The 18026-nt window shown below is 36.2% G+C and overlaps 1 protein-coding gene across 3 annotated transcripts in view; it reads right to left on the minus strand.

The window, feature by feature from the left end:
- Window positions 1-1914: 1914 nt before the first annotated feature.
- Window positions 1915-18026, minus strand: part of GABRA6 (gamma-aminobutyric acid type A receptor subunit alpha6) — a 30796-nt gene continuing 14684 nt past the window's right edge. The window contains exons 9-10 of one of the 3 annotated variants that reach the window (XM_054079318.1): window positions 14843-15109; window positions 1915-9998 (exon numbers count right to left, since the gene is read on the minus strand). In XM_054079318.1, coding sequence (XP_053935293.1) covers window positions 9948-9998; window positions 14843-15109 — 318 coding nt within the window. In that variant the 3' untranslated portion in view covers window positions 1915-9947. The remainder of the gene's footprint in view (window positions 9999-14842; window positions 15110-18026) is intronic. The other 2 variants (XM_054079317.1, XM_054079319.1) reach the window with 2 other exon arrangements.

Consider the following 18026-nt stretch of genomic DNA (forward strand, 5'->3'; position numbering starts at 1 on the left):
GCTTAATTGTGTGCACTGAAACAACAGATGAACACCAGTCTGTCTGTAAGGTAAATAAAAGTTCTATAAACTACAGGGACATCATTGTCCCTGCCCATGGCAGGGGGTTGGAACTAGATGATCTTTAAGGTCCCTTCCAACCCTGACTATTCTATGTCTCTATGATCATAATCGTTTTAACAAAAATACTTAAAAGAGAAAGGAATGTATTTGAGTGTGCTTTGTAACAAAAGCACACTGCCTCTAAAATGAACACACCACTTTGGATTAAAAAAGTAATACATTCCCAAATTATTTTGCTTTATAAAATTAAAAGTCATAATAAAACCACTTAGTGCCTCTTGTTTTACTATTTCTAAAGCTGTTACATCGGTAATAAATAGGTATTTGTGAATAATGTATTCAGCAGTTGACAAAAATATCAAGAAGTAGTGATTTGTAGCACTCAGCCATGTGTAAAAAGAATTTTTAATGTGAAAAGAAATAGATGAAGCAATTGTATAGAGCAAGTTGGGGGGGATCGCATTATGAAGGAAAATAGCCTTGATATTTTGGAAGAAAATTCTGTGAGTGATGTTTAAAGTAATGGGATTATATTGTGGGAATCACCCTGAATAGAAATAAATGCTGAGACCGAGTGCTTGGAGGATGACAGCAGGTGATAGTACAGTCTTGACATAAAAGCAACAGCAATACGTATCCCATATAACTCAATAAGTTGCAAAGGGAATTTGCTATTCCTTTTATCATTTTTATATGAATTAAACAGAAAAACAAAAAATAACCAGCTGCTGTGATCTTCAGCAACCCAAGTATCTGTGAACAAGGTTGTTTCACAGGACTAGTTTGTTCCTGGACACCTTTTAAGACAAGAAGAAACTTTTAGGTTGACTCAGCAAGATATGAGTAATTTGATGGCTAAAATAGTTAAGGCTGCTTTCTTTCAGAGTTGTGGGAGTGGCAGATGCATGCCTCTCTTGTCCCCAGCTAGCAGCAGCTCCTCACTAATAATGGAGCACTCACTCCCTTCCAGGGAGTGTCTGGAACAGACACTTTGACTGTATAAGTCAGGCTATAACCATTCCCTGAAAACAGGTAATAATTCCTTAGTGTTGTGCGTTAATATCAGCCCTGCTTCCTTTTATCCTTAGATCGATCAGATTACGTTGCTCTCACATTCATGGTACTTTGCTCACTCAAATTGTGACCGTTCTGAATGTCTCTTGACAGTCTTTATTGTATTTTTCCTCTGTATCTCGGGCAGGATTTGGGGTGGCCTCCAAGAGTGCGCCCTTCTTTTGGAGACCACGTGCGCTTCTGCACTGCAGTTGGTGCCCTCTCTGCCATGTGGGGACCAGTGAATGTGGACAGTGCTGACAGTTTGCTTTGTTTCTTCTTCACGTTTACAGCAGGAACTGTCCTGTTCTCAAAAGCGGGAGTGAAAACATCTCCTCGCAAAGGAAAGGCGTTCCTGACCTCTAAATTTTTCATAAGAAAAAGATGTGCCGTCCAAGGGGTAATATTCAGGATGTGTCCCCTGCATTTCATCACTAATTCCACTGCAGTCAGATCTCTGTACAGTCATTGGGGAAGAAGTAACTTCCTTGAATGTCATTTCTTTTACTTTTCCAACTCTCTTTCATCTGGGATACATTACAAATAAGTAAATTCTGATGAATTTTTGTTAAAGCATTTTGCAACAGAAAATTGGTCTCTTCAACAAATAAAATTGAAAAAAATGTGTTTTTTCAGTAAAAAATCATCCACCCTCTTGAAGGAAGGTGTGGTGAGGATGGGATACAGTTTAGACCCATCTCGAACACATTTTAGCCAGAAGGATTATAAAAACAAACAAAAAAAATGATTTGGAAAACTCAAGTTTTTATTTTAATAAAGTCATAGAATAACTTATATGGAAGCTCTGAACTAATCTATGACCAAAATCTCCCAAGGAGGGAAGGCAGGATGATTTTTCTGTCCAGTTCTACATCTAAGCTTTCTCGTGCAAGAAACGCATGTGCTGTGAGTCTGACCCACAGCCTTTCTTTTTCCTGCTGGAGAATCCATCCAGCAGCCTTTGCGCAGTCCTTTGCACAGATGTGAGTTGAGCCTTGGCATAGGACATGCTACCCTCCGCAGAAATAACAACCTTACTCAGAATCCCTCCTAGAGAGAAAAACCTGTGTTCCATCTAAGGAAAGCATTTGTATTAATAATAGCTTAAGTGGGGATGAGACATCAGTAGTGTCACTACTGGGGGTCACATATTGACCTAAACTATTGAGTTTTTATTTAACTGTCAAGAAAAACATGCAAAATAATCTAAGAACTGTCTGAGGAAATTTCTTACTGTCTCTAGAATGAAACTTTTTTTCCCTGAAATGATGTAAAGCAGAGTTGTCTGGCTTGAATGCTGTCTGCTTACCGAGTTTGTTGATGCTAATTTTTGTGTGACATTTTGGCTTTCGTGAATCATGACATGTCAGCTAAAGTACATTCAGCAGCTAGAGTTCAGATTACACTCAAGCCCAAGTATTATTCAATTTTTGCTGTTCCAGTGATGTGAAGGAACTCGAAGGCCCTCCTGTCCTTTAACGCCATAAAAACAATTGCTCTTTGATCAGCGTTTTCCCTGTAATCATGCGGACATCTTTACCATCTCTTCAGCCTTTAAGGCAATGTCAATAGTGTGGCCAATAATGAATAAGGCTGAGGTGGTGAATGTGGATCTTAATTTGGCTGTTATTGTCAGCCTGCTTTCTTGGAGACCATTAAAAATGACATTTATTTGAATAATCTTAATGGCTAAACTGTCCTTTGCAGAAATACATAAGTGGCAAAATCCAATTCTGCCGCCTTCTAGTACTAAAATCAGGAGAATTTCCAATTACTTTTTTAAATGTAGTGTCTCCAGGAAATAGTTTTTCCTTGTGAGACTGTCCTGGGAGATGTTTAAAGATTGCAGCACCTTTAAATGGAACCTGCAGAGAGAAAAAGTGTTTGTGCATCATTGATGTGAGTATTTTCTTGGCGATTTTAGCGCGTTAAGGTGCTTGCTCATAGAAGTCATGCTTCCTTGATCAGCCCCCAATTAAATGGTGCTTTGTCAGTGAATAAACTAATGTCCAATATTAAAATAAAGGTAGGATGTTGGAATCATGTGGATCTTCTAGTACAGCCTGAATTAGTTTTAAATTCACTTAGCTTTGTTTGCTGCTTATTGGTCCTGAATAGAGCACATTTACCCAGTGGTTTTAATTTATTTCAAGGACACAATAATGCTCCTGTGACTGCTCTGTATATTAATGAATGGATCTCAAACATAGAAATTGATTTTCTGATATAGACTTTTTGTATGCCTGCAGAACAGAAGTACAAATAGTTACACTGCACATATAGCTTCTTACAAAGACATCCATGGCCTTTCTGGCTTCTAAGTTCCTGCACCCCTGAGGGTTTTGTCCTTTATTCACTGCTATTATCTCCTCATGTTTTCTTCATAGGGCACACAAAGGATGGTTTGGTTTTTGTTTTCATTCTTTAATAAGTACTATAGGCATTTCTAAGTATAGCATTGAAGGATACATTTGCCTTAATTCACGTAATTACTGAAAGTTGCATGCACTACTTTTCTTAAGCTGCTCTTTTGTAGGCACTCCAGACTATGCTGAATGGGTTTATGTAATTTTTTGTAGTAGATTGGTCCACATTAAATTTAAGCAATATAGTAAAGTTACACTTGAGCTATCACACAGGCTTAAATCCTCGTATTTAAAACAGCTTCTGAAATATGGCACCAGATAGACTCAGTTAACTATTTCCTTTCACTTTGATCTTGTTCAATCTGCCTCAGTAGAGTTACCTCACTGTTATGGTGTTGAAAGTAACATCAGAGAAAATGACTTGAAGCAATAAGGGTAAAACCTACTGTTTTGTAACGCTGATTTTAAAGTCTACCTGAAAAACAAACTTCAGTTACTTTTCAAAGCACGCAGCCTGACTCCAGCTGTCAGACGCGTACAGCGACTTCTGTCAGCAAAGGCTCCATCCGCCTTATCAGAACAAGACTTGTTCTGGGGGAGACAGATGCAGTGAAACCTGTAGACAAATTATACTTGAAGTATAAGCGAATGATTTCAAATCCAAGACTAGACAGGTGATGCGCTTGTTAGGTTTTAAATTGGGAAGTAATAATTTGAAAACAGGAATTCTATGGTTGCTGCACTGTGAAATGTTTTGATCTATTTTCTGGAGACCATATTCAGTGTTATTAAGTTCTTACTTTGCCTGTGAGTGATTCAGCAGTTTACTCCTGAAAACAAAACCTACCTAGAAATGGAACTAAATGAGGGAAGATTCAGAAAAAATCCAAAGGAAACGTTAAATGTGCTGATTTTCCATGCTAGGTCTGCGTTTTACAGATACAAACATAGGGTAATTTCTTGCCCTTAGTTCATGTTTTGAGCTCTCACAGCCAGTAGTGTAATCTCTTTCATTCATGGAAGACACCACATACCAGTCACTTACTACTCTGCTCACCAGCGTTTTCTTACATTGAGAGATTTAATGTGATTATTTTTTTCTTTGTTTTAATAATATTTTTTTTCTGTTTTGAATTAAATTACTTAAAGGAGAAATCCTGCCCTTGGCAGCATGTAGTACAGGAATCAATTCAATAGATCAGTAGGTAATTCAGAGATTGCACTCAGGGTTTGGTTTCTCATGTATGTATTCATAAGACTAACATTACTCAATGGTAATACTTATTCAGCTACTCCTTCAGAGCTGTATAGGTGATCCAGTGTAACTCACCTTATAAACTTTTTTATTCAGATAATTGTTTAGTACTCAGTTCCAAAAGGCCCCTGTGCACATAGACTTATTTACTTCACAAAAATCTGTAAGAAAACAAGTCAGAAGGCTAAAGAATGCTTCAAAATAAAATGTACTTGGGTGAAAATGTATTTTCATTTTTTAATAGATTTGAGCAAGCAGACATCTTGTACCAAGGAACTAATGTTGTTTTTTTTCTGTTAAGACTGGATCAGATAGGAAATGGAAGTTTTTCCTCGTCCACAATGAGGAGGAGGGGATAAGGAAGTATACCAAGTTTCTTCCCGTAAGCAACGTATAAGTTAGAAAACTTGAGAATGCACATTTATTACATTTATTGACCAAACTCCCTCTCTTTATTCTTACAAAAGTATTTCTGCCTTTTAAAGTATGTTCAATCCAGTGAAATTCAACTTTTTGTACAAGGAACTAGTCCATTTCTGATCAATCCTTCCCACAGACTCATCTATGAAATTAAAAATTCTTTAATGGAGTTTCCTAATGAGACTGCAGATGTTACGCATTGACTTAAATGGCTGAGTCAGATCACTTGGTATACACAAAGTGGATGAAAGCAGACAATAAAGGGCATAGTTTGAGCTCTAGTATTTCTTTTACTATGATTTGTTTCACATGAAGATAGAACCTATGACTTCTTTGCTGAGAACCCACTTTTAAATCTCATAACTATTCCCCACATCTCTATTGGGAACACCATGTCTCCATGTAGTTTAAATCAGCACATTGAACTTACAGCCCTTAGAAAAGTCAACTTCTAACCATTTATTTCCTAACTTTAACCAAAGAAAAGCTGGCATTCAGTTATAGTCATGAAGCAGACCTAAGTATCTCAGTAAAGCATTTTAGATTGTTAGTTTTATTTAGCTTTACATTACAAAATATTACTAACTGCTCTATGAAAACATTATTATAAACAAAGCAGGTGTGAAGTAGGGAGAAAAACCTTTGCAGTAGTGCTTGAATATGTAACTATATGTGCCCTAAAGAAGGTTTACTTGCTCCTTAAGACATGCAAGGAATTTAGTACCTTAGAACTATTAAAACCCTTATTTATGGAGTAAAAATAGTCCAGTCATAATCGAGATCAGATCATGTTTTCATGAACTATAATGATCTTTTTGATAACAGCCCAAATGTGTTGCAAAGTGATTTAGCAAAAATGCATCTAACGTGGTTTATGAAGTTCTGCAGTGACTCATGTTACCTTACTTTTGTATGACTACATTAAATACAACAGCTAGGATTTTTTCCACATCTGTGCTTGATAGATCACATATTTTGGGTTTGGAAAGGATTAAGAATAGTTTGTTTGATAAAGCCACTCTCAAGATGTATGGAATTCTGTTTTCTACTTTACAGTTGTGCGGATACTTTTGGTTTCTTGAGATTCTTTCATTTTTCATGTTCAAACATTCTGTTTTAAGACTTGCATCCTAGAAAGCACGGCTCAGACTAGTTTGTGATTTGCCACTAACTTCTGCTTCCAATGTACTTTGACACTCAATCGCTATTGCTTGCATCAAGGTGCTGTCTGACAGGAACTGTGGCTCTTTATTCTTTGTAGGCAAGCACCAGTCCAGCCATGGCTGAGTGACAATTCTGTTGAAGTAGTGATGCAGAACAAAAGAGTTTCCTCCTTCAGTTTCTACTCATTCTGTCTGTGGATAAGGACTTTTTCTTCACAGGTTTCTCCATAAACCCAGGTGACAGACAGCATTTATGCAGAGAGTTGAAAGCTTTGATTACTTACTAATTAGAGGAAAATTCTGTAAGAATGACTTCTATAAAGAAAGTTGATGAGAAATGCTTTCCTTGTCACGAACTGGAAGATAAATAGGAACATAATGAGGTAAGCGATGACAATCACCTCTGAACTTTGCGTATGTATAAGAGAAAGGCCTTGAGTTAGAAAAGTGACAGGATGCATCAAAGTATCAAAACACAGGACAGTGTATGCTGTATCAAAAGTGTTGAGGACTTTCATCTTCACATTTCTGCGATTTGTTCAACTCTTGCTTTAGTTTCTGTTGAGGGCTATCTTTTGAGCACAGTAGTGGATGGTTTCAGGGCTGATCTAGTGTGCTGTTGCATAGTTTCTATATCTTAAAACTGCTGGATTTATATTTTGGTTTAGAAGTTATTAAAAAAAAGAGGGGGAGACAAGAAAAACACAGATGAATAAAATAAAGACTAATAGGTAATTGAGGATTCTACTGTACTATGACTATAACTGCGTTCTTAGTTCTGTTTCTTGCAGAAGATCAAGCAGAAGATGCTAAAGATGAATTTAAGCTATACTCTGTCCCTTTGAGGAGCTTGTGGGCTAAAACCAGAGCAGTCTTTCTACTGGGATACACAGAAAGTTAGGTCAGTGTTGAATAATGTAATACCAGAGTGCGATAGCTCAAGGTAACCGCCTGTCTTCTCCCCCGCAGTGTCCTGTTTTGCATATACAAATTCCCATCTTACAGCAACTTTAGCTCCTGCTCTTCCTATTGCAATACAGTCCTAAATACAGGAAGAAACCCATATCCCTTAATTTCCTTAAAATTTGTATTAAATACAGAAATGTATATTATTTATATTTTTCTACAGAAATACATATGTATATAAGCATATATAAATATATACATATATGTGTATAAACCTTTTTTATTTATCTGCTCTTTTTACTGTATTGCTTATTTGGTTAGTGTTTGAGCATAGCCAGGACTGTCAAAAACTGACATTAATTGTAAGTAATTACATTTATTCTAATATATAAGTTGACATTATTTACATTATTATTGATTACACCTGTGTCTCTACAAATCATGTAGTAGGAAAAATACATACTCCCTTCCTACCATTCAAAAAGATGTGGAGAACCATCCCTCCTCTGTGTTTTCCACGTGAAAAGCTCCTTTGAAAAAAAGATAAGCAGTCTTTATGGTCATGTTGAAATGTGCAGTTAAATACCATGAGCTGCTAGTACCTTTCTAAGGTGCTGATATAGCTTCCTAACCAGGAAGTTACCGCTATTTTATAAACTGAATCACTATGCTCCAAGGAAATAGTGACTACTTAGTAATTCTCTGCATATGCTGTAAATTCATATTTAGATTTCTTTTAAACAAAAATCAGACAAAAAATTTAGCTTAAGTGTCACTTTTTTCCCCCCATAGCTTTTAAACATTTTCATTTTGTGCATAAACTAATTTTTAAGTACTCTGAAAAACTGTAGATATTTGTCAGTGAATCAAGGATGAGTACACTTATACTGAAAAAATAACCTCTGGTCCCTACAGCGCAATTTGCTTTTTGCAAAGTAAGATGTATTTACAAACTATAAAATACTTGACCAGTGCCCATATTTTACTTTTTAAAAAAATAGCGTATAAAGGCTGAAAATAGGAAAAATTGTCACAATTGTAGTTTCAAAGCAAAATTAAGAAAGAATTCAGTGCACTTACAAATACATCCAAGTGTGCTAGCCTGCAGCCGGTCAGGAAAAGAAAATTGCAAACATGACATCTCTGTGCAAACAGTAGTTATTATTGACTCGAATCTACTTAAACTGTCCCCATCCAAGCTCTTTGAGGTTAACAATGAGTACACAAAGTGATCTCAAATGTTCCATCCAGCTACAACACTAGTAAAAGCTGTACACTCCTCTTGAAAAAGGAGGAGGAGAACAGCTGGAGCTAGGTCACCAGGGAGTCAAAATTGTTACAGTGCCAATAAAACTGCTGATAACTTACTGGAGTCAATTAGTCAGCCCCTAAATATTTCTCACAGTGATTAAGATGTTTATTTACACAAATCGAAAGGCCCTGGATTTCCTGAAACAAAGCAGAATTTCATGTGTCTGTTAAAATTAATCTAATTTTAATGTACTACGATTAATTTCAAGATAGGCATCTTTAATTTTTATGTGGCTGCATGTAATACTTCTCTGTGTGCTTTTGACTCCCATCAGTGTCCATTACACCTGCAACAAAATTGGCTTGGGTTTCATTTGATTAGGCATATCTTTCCTGATTACATTCTTAAGAAGGATTATGGAGGTGAAGGGTGAATATACAATAAAATAATATATGACTGTGAAATAGGAGAAAAAAAAAACTGTGACTGTTTGTGTTGAGAGTGACAAATAAATTAAAATACTGTTATCTTTAAACTCTGAATGTGCTGACAGTACTTTGCCTCTAGACAAAAATTCTAGGGAGTTTGCTATGGGCAGTTCAGAAGCATCAACTAGATAACATGCAGCTTGTTCCCTAACTAGCTATCAAGACTTGCTTTCAGGAGGTTCCCTGGAGCTGGAGGCTTGCACTTAGCGTGATGGGTAGCTGCGTTTTTCTGTCTGTTCAGCTTTAGACCTTGAAAACTCCCTGAGTATCTCGCTTCTGCATTTCTAGATCCTGCCAAGAAATTGCTTATTAGTCTGGTTGTACTTCCGTGGTCACTCTCAACAGAAAAGGTTACACTATCATAACTAATGAGGTAAAGTATATTAACAATAGTTTCTTATATCGTGTTCTTTATAAATATTACCTTAAATTACAGGAGATGAAATTAAAGAAAATAGAATTCATTATTCATCTTTTCTGTAAAAGAGTCACGAAAACATGATGGGTATGCAGCTCCCTTTGATAGCATTTCTTAACATTATTTTGGGTAGATTTCAAGCACTGCAGATCAGTACAGCTTCGAACCTTTTGGTGAAACCATGCCAAGTTATACCAGTTCAGAATCAGGCTTATCTTAGCAATCCTTATTGTATTTAAAAAAATAATCCTGTTCTTGATGTATTATATCAATGCAAACATTCAATTATTTATAACAGAATTAGAACAAATACATATTTTCTTTGACAATTGAACAAACCAATTAAAAAAAGAACGTTTACAGTAGAATCAGTGTAAGAAATCTTAAAGTACTGTTAGAACCCTGCGTTGATCTTCTTGATTTGTCCAGAGTTTTTCCAGGTGATGTTCAATATAAATATTCCCTGTTTGAAAATTGAGAGCACCTGTGGATAAACAAATCCCTTGAAGTCCCTTCAACCCTATATGACCTTCAGTGATTTCTTTGAAATCTTGAGCTGTTCCTCAGTTGGACAGAGGGTCATTTCGAAGATGCATTGCAGTAGGTTCAAAAAACTGGAAGAAAAATTTAGAAAGAAGCTTAAGCTATGGATTGTTAACAATGAAGTTAACCAACAAAACAACTTGATTTCTAACTGTCTCAGCAGACTTAAAATAGAACTGCTTTAGAAAGGAGAATCCTCTCAAATTTTTATGTTCATTACCTGGATAATCAAAGCTCGCCTATAAGTCTGCATGGCAATGACTATTTTCTCATGAACTTTATTTTTCCAGTGTTTAAACTGAAATGTGATATAACAATACACACTACAAGCTTTATGAATATTAACATACTGAAGTTAAATGTTTTTCCAGTTCTTGTTTTTCTCTGTTCTTGTTTCTTTGCACATGGCATCAGTAATATCTTCTCCTTCAACCTGTTATATAACTCTTTCTCTGCCATTACACTGTGTTCTCTGTGTCCAAATAATATCCAGGACTCAGCACATTTAGCACATTCAGTGACTTTGCACCTTTCTCTGCTCCCAAACATAAAAGCTGACATCTGCGTGCTTTTCTGGAGTTTATCATCAAAACTTTAACATCATATCCTTCTTCAGTTTGATCCGCTCCCTCATTCTGTGTTTCATTACATTAAAAGCTGTACTATAACATTATACATAAAAATTAAGACAGGTTATTCTAGAAAGAAGATGTGAGAATACTGTACGCATTGCGAATGATACAGCAAAGGTAGACTAAGTACTTATGCTCTTCTAATTAAAAGAGCGCTCTTTGCATTCTAAATTAAGAAAATTTTGAAACAAACTAAGCATGCAATTTACCTACCAAGGTCACTGTCAGAAATGGTTATTCAGCTCAAGGGCTTACCAAGACTTAAAACCAAAAGCGAAGTCAAAAAATACTGTATGACAAAATAAAAAGCTCACTTGTCAGATAGGTTCTTCCTTCAAGGCCTTCTCTGTTTGGCTGATCTATACAAAAGTGTATTGTATGTTATGTTACAAAGCTTTTTGTGGATGGTAGATATTACTGTACTCAACAGAAGAACATGCACCGTAGAAACATCCCTGTTCCACCTTGCATGTATAAGTCCTTGGAATGCCATGTCTTCAAACTTTCCTTCTAAATTAATTACAAACTGACCTTACATAGCAACAGAGTAAGCTGTCCTAGAGTAACCATAATGCTTTTTTTTTTTCATATTATATATAGCACAGTGATATTGCTATGGTTGAGTATGTACCTGCACTACAGTTATAAAGACTTTTCAGAGAAAAGGGGGGCTTATCGTACAAGTATCAGCATTTTCTGTGGTATAAAAAATGTCATCTGCTATTTCACTTAGTGATTCTTTTATATACATATTTTCAAAGGCCTCCATTTTTCAACTTTTATGTTGTCCTTTGGTTATATTAGGTTCTAACATGCTGTCTAGCAAAATGCAGGCAGAGAACTACATTAGCTTAATTTCTATACTCTTAGATATATATAACTGTTGTTCTGCCACAGAATTGCTACTCCACAACACAGAGCAGTTTACATTGAAATATCTTTTGTGTATCAAGTTTCACGGTGGATGACTGCTATTGAATAAGAAAGTTTTTCCACTAGTTCCAATGGAGAATACAATCATTTATTAAATCTTCAGAAGATAAAATTATCCTATCCACATATAAAAAGTACTCAGCTGCAGCACTTAATTTCAACTTCTTTTTTTTTCTCATATTTTCATTCAGACAATGCTGTTACTTCGCTTAAAAATGTAGCAAAAGATTAATTTTACGAGTAAAGTTTGCTACTAAACTTCATGGTTTGCTGAGATGGACTTGATTCCATATATATGGAAGTACCGAGTTTGGCCTCAGATGCTGTTTCTATGTGCTCTATTCTAGCTGAAAAATAATATTCAACTGTTTTGAGGCATACATTTCATTAGAAACAGCGTCTTCTTTATAGAAAGTTCCAAATCCTAAAATTTGTGTAGTTAACATGCTCTTAGCTTATACATATAGTAAGAGAAAGGGTGATTAACCTCCCATCTTCCAAAAATAAAACAATTAAATAGGGAAGAAAAAGGTACTCTGAGGAGCACTTTGAAAAGTACTCAGGCCCCAAGGTTCTTATAAATAGTATCAAACACAATACACAAGAATGACTTCTTCATTTCTGTAACATATGGCCCATTACTTGAGCCATAAGAAAACTGCTTAGTAGTGCACAGAAATACTACCAAATAGCTTTAGGAGAGAGCTCCTCATTCCACAAAACCCTATGTCATTACACTAACAAGGCTGCTCATTCTAGCTGATGCTCCAAATCCAGAATATAAAGTAAAAAATGATTCTTGCGCTTCCATCAAAGGAAAAGTCTAGCTGGAAGCCAATCACGAGTCAAAAATTACCTTTGATTCCAGTGCTAATAGTCTACTTCTATAAACAGATTCATGAAATGCTGCTTATTTTTTTTATACGCATTATTGAAAGACAGTGGGTAATGGTCCAGTTTAGGAATCTCCACAATAATAGACAATGTTCTGCACTCCAAAAGGCACTAATCAAAACCCTCAAAAGGTGCCCTACAAGAACTTATGCACAGGAAATATGGTATCATAATTTTTTCCCATTTATTTGAAACAAAAGCCAAATGAACTCAGAGAAGTAACTCATAAAAGAAAAGCTAATATACCCAAAATAGTGCACAAAGTGCAATTTCTAAATGAAATTAAATTTCTTAACTAAGTAATACTGTACCAATATTTAATCTTTTGGGCTTGAGTCTGTCATTGAGTTGAACTGCCCTTGAAGCATGCAATGATTTGCTCACCTAGCTTTTGTGTGTCCTCTGCTTCAATTGAAAGGCTTACATATTTTTAACGTAATTTTTAAAGTAAAATCAATCCTGGCTTTCCTTGAAAGTAACAACTGGTAAAATGATACAACATTGAATTAGAAACCTCGCAATGTACATCACAATCATTATTAGTTACAACTGAGTGCACAAAAAAGAAACTGTAATTTATGAAGAGCTTCATCAACATTTTATATAAATGCTTACGTTCTTCGTCATTCAAAATACCCCAGCTGCCAATACTTTCTGCTTTCCAAATCTTGCTGCTGGATTTCTGACGTTCTGTAAGGCTACTACAGAACATAATTTCTGAGTTTGTGGGAAGATTTGTGAGCTTGCAAATGGGGCATTTAAAAGATATTTATAGTCAGCAGTATGTCCTAAAGTAGTATTTTAAAAGCCTAGTTTTAATATAACCATTAATACACAAGATTCAGTGTAAATATTTCATCACTACGAAGGGAAATGGCAACTATGTTCCAAATATTTCTAGGTCCAAACTGTGAAAGGTTGAATGAAATCACTGGAGTTATGGTGCACTACGCAAGCTGAGGAACTGACCTCTAAACAGAAGTTGTAATGATTATACATGAGCTTTTTTGATACTTCCCTTCTCTGATTGAGATAAGCGATTTGCACACATAGTCAATATTTTAATAGCAGGATCAGTAGCTCTGGCAGAAATGCTAAGTTTAGCATTGGGCAGATTTTGAGTGGTCAGGAGTTAGCAGCTGTGACCTCTTGAGAGAGACATCTGCAGAAATATTTGTAAGAGATAGTGCCTCCTATCTTCCTGCCCTCCTGATTTCATATCAGCTGCTTGGCAGCACACTTGATCTTTGAGAGACTGCATTTTCCAGATCATACTAGTAGCAAAAATCAGCAAAATTAGAGGCTAGTAGCCTCTGCTTCAGGCAGAGGTAAGATGCCATCAATCAGTTGATCAGCACTGTCCTGTTACTTTGAAGCGCAACATCTCTTGGCCGTCTGTGAGATTTCCCTTGGCCTGCTTTACACCTAATTTGGGAAATAAAGGTACAATCTGTTCATCACACATACCAGACTGCTAGCCTCTGTTTTTATTGATGCAGAGACTTCATGCATTCAGTACTATCTAAATGCTGTCATTATCTCTCTAGCTTCCTAAATAAAGCAAATGTACCAATCTTATTGACTGCAATGTACAGCGAGATTCAAAAACTCTATGGCAATGAGGCAAATAAATATATTTTTTAGCAAAGAAAAGGGACACAATTAGTTGTATATAGGCAAAAGGGAAAACTTAGAGAATTAAACCATTGAAGACTTCGTTTTATGACTGCTTGCAAATCATACGCTAACCACTGATTATTCTAGACATGCTCAATTTGCAGGGCACACACCTCTTCTGGACCTCATGGGTATCTAGAGACTGCTTGATTCCAACAAACTTAAGCAAAGGATTCAGCAGTTTTATCTGCATAAAGCAGTTCAGCTACATGAAGAAACAGGAAAAATCAGTGTCAAAATGTATAAAAATAGAGGCTCTTGATTCACAAACTGTATACTGTACTGCACTTGTCAATTTTTCACACTATGGATAAATGTTTAGAATTAATAACAAACTTTTGCGGGGAGACTGTTATCTCATTACCTTACTGAGCAAACCTTAGGAGATACTGAAGTTCTGTCTCCTTCCCTAATTGCTTCAACAGATCATTCTACCATGCCTTACTGCAGATAGGAAGGTTAAGAAATGGAATATTTAAGATTAGTTTGTTTGCTGAAAATGGCATCATACATTGGCTTACACAGTGTGTTCCGCTCAGGGCAACATGGCATAGAAATAATTGTTTACGTTTCTCCACTTCAAATAGCCTTTCTGCATTGTAGAGTGCCACTACTACTGGAAGCCACAAGTGATCTTTTAGAGAAAGCTATTATCAGTAACCTTCCTCAGAAAGGATCGATTAACTGGAGTTGCAAGAGTAAATGAACAATTAAGGTAATATTGGTCAAGTAAACATATTACATATAACAACCAATTATAAAGAAACTCTACTACTCACTTCCATAGTGTCTTTTGAAAGATAAACAACCCAGTACACCAGGTTGAATCCTGCAAATGCCACTGGAAAGAGGATCCTTGAATACTGATCTATTTTACTTGTGCCTCCAATGGGTGGTAGTGGTGGCGGCGGTGGGGCTGGTGGAGGAACACACACTGGTTGACACTGGGATGCACTATTGGATATTATGCTGGCTTCAGGAGACTGATCTGCCTGAGATGCTACAGAGTTTACTCGCTTCTTCAGGTTACAGTTGGAGTCAGAATGCTGTGGAAGAAAAAAGAAAAAGAAGGTGTTCAAAAAAAAAGGAGCAATTTTGGGGTACAGAGTCTTAGGTTTTGTGAACATTAGGCTTTTCTTTACCCTTCTAATCAATTTTCTGATTTTATTGCTGCTTCTCTGCTCTAGAGCAAATTAAGTAAATCACAGAAACAATGCAAATATACAGAGATATCCAAGTAACCTAAAGTTTTGCTGTAAAAACCTAAAAGAATATGTACATTCTGTATTTTTAACACAGTAATAAATAGAAGCTCTAAGACAGAAAGGAAAATGAAAGATGAAGGTAAAAGGAAAAGAAAAGAAGGTAATGGTTTATTTAAATTGCAATATATTGGTATGATGGAAGTTTATGTAGAGAGGGATAAAATTTAAACAAAAGAGCATACGGGCTGGCTCAAGTGCGGTCTTCACCGTGTGAGCCTGTTGGTGAGTTTTGGTAAACACTCAATGAAGTTAAGCTGCACACTGTTATTAGTCCTCAGAGTAGCTGCTTATGAACTAGAAAACAGTAGCATGAAAGGAAACGAACCGATCTTACAGGTACTGAAGACATGGATGCTAAATTGTCTTTAGGTTTTTCTAGGATGAAATTTCATTTTCAAACATATCATGATTCCCACAGCAGTTTCATATATAAATTAAAGGCAAATACTCATCCGAACTTTAATGGAAGTATTTTTATTTTCATTTATGGTAAAATTAAAACGAAGCATTTCTATATTTTGTGCAGTATTTATAGGCAGGTCAAATTACTCTTCAGCAAGCTGTATGAGAGCTCTTAAAAACTTAGCTTAGAGTTTTGGGTCAGCAGAACTGCATAACTGACTGACTGAAGCTAATGAGAGGATTCTTAGGTAATGTAAATAACTTACAATACCACAGTATATATTTCTATTGTAAAATGGAATAGCAACATTTGAATGGCTTTAAGGTAGGAAAATTCTGTTACATATACAATTCCAAAGTAATTCCTTGGGACTGAGTTAGTAGCAATCACTCACTTACATGTAGCCCACTATCAGCATTTTTGGGATTTATCTTGCAGGATTTCTATGCACGGAAACAGAATTTAGTCAGTCAGATAAATGAATGGGTCATTAAAAGGAAAAGCAGCGTCTTCTAAAATACTTTGCCTACACTTGGCCCACAATTTCTAGATAAAAGAGTAGCCCAACACACCTCGTATCTCATGTATGACTTAAAATAGAATTAAAACAAGCATCCTTTTAGTGGTCAGTCTTTCTGCCAGACTGACGGAATAAGTGACATTGCTACATGATGCCAAATTCTACTCATAGATGAAAGGAGTGGTATCCCACTGAAATTAGGGATAGGTGAATTCCTCACAGCCGATTTTAGTCTATGTAAAAGAAAGGGAGAACACAATCTTATTTGGAAAAAAAAAAAAAAAAAGAAAAAAGTGCTTTTTCTGTATATGTCTCTTTTACCTATGAACTTTTTTTCCTCCACATACCATCAACACTTCTAACCTGGCACATCCTCCTTCTTCCACTTTGTCATCTACACTTTAAATGACTAGAATCATGTTTTGCACAGATATTAAATGGCATTCATATTCTGGGGTTGTGCCTATCTGGAGCACAGATGTTTGGTTTTGTATTTTCCAGTAACACAGCAAGCAACAGACAGATTTAAATGCAGGATGATCTACAGATGTGTCTCAGAAACAGAAAGAGGGTTATCTGTGTCCACTTGCGCTAATCATCATCATAATAATAATCCCACTCTAAAAGCAGACTGACAGAGCCTAAGCTACTGCTTTCATTCAAGTTACTGTTCCATTTTGCTGATATGCCCGGCTATGAACTGAATTGTAAAAGTTGTAAGGTAGCTTTTTTCCACTTCACTGCAAGATAGTTTGACCTTTTGTGGAGAATAAGTGGTTCCTAAAAATATAAGTGCTAAGGTGAATTTTGGCCTTCTTTTTTCTGCAATATTCTGGTATAAGGTGGGTCAAATTCTGCCCTGGCTCAGCTGGCATGAATCAGGCACACCACATGTAGAATATGGTCTGTGGATGACGCTCAGTACTGAACATATTTAGAATGTAGAGGTAGTAAAATCATTGTGAATAGGCACTTGGAAATGTGTAATCGTCGTAGTTATTTTGTTTGTATTTATTAAATCTCATCCCTGTAGGAGTATTGGTATAGAAGGAGGGATTATCGCAATGTGATTTCATCTCAAGTTGGAGACAGGAAGATCTGGAGCCAGTGTGCATCCTTAGAACTCAGGAAACATGCTAATAAGCGCAATTATGCTCCCACTTTGGGGCCAGTTTCTGTTCATTTCTATCAATACAGTGATATTAATAACTTCTCATTATCTAAAATACCCTATTCCAATATTCAGGAAGGACCAGTGCGTTTTACCATCTCAGGAAAGCCACAGCTTTATGTCATGCTCTTCATCTGCTGAGGAAATGTTTTAGAATGGGTGTAAACCATTAAGAAAGACCTCAAGAGCTCTTCACACTGGCTTTAACACTTCTGGGTACCCATCTAGCAAGTCAGGGTCAGGACTATTTTATACCACTACCCAGGATGTGGAATTCTAAGTCCAAATTTATCCCAGATGTGTAACGAAGATGTTTCTCAGTGTCGTAGCTGACTGTAGACCAGAGTTGCTGCCCCAGAACCGCACCTCATATTTTTCACTGGAGTTCACTGCTAAACCAAGAGGAGGTCACGGTGAGAGGAAATCATATAGTTTCTTATTACATTTGAGTTCTGAACAGCATCTACGGTAATTTGTCGACTATAATTTGTCGACTATGTTTAGATTTAACTTTTCCTTTTGACAAAGATTACTTACAATGACATAATGAAACCTTAGCAAAACACAGAGAAAACAGGCATGAATAGCCTATTTTGCATAGTTT

This window comes from Cuculus canorus, chromosome 14 (genome assembly GCF_017976375.1).
Source record: "Cuculus canorus isolate bCucCan1 chromosome 14, bCucCan1.pri, whole genome shotgun sequence".
NCBI classification, from domain to species: Eukaryota; Metazoa; Chordata; class Aves; order Cuculiformes; family Cuculidae; genus Cuculus; species Cuculus canorus.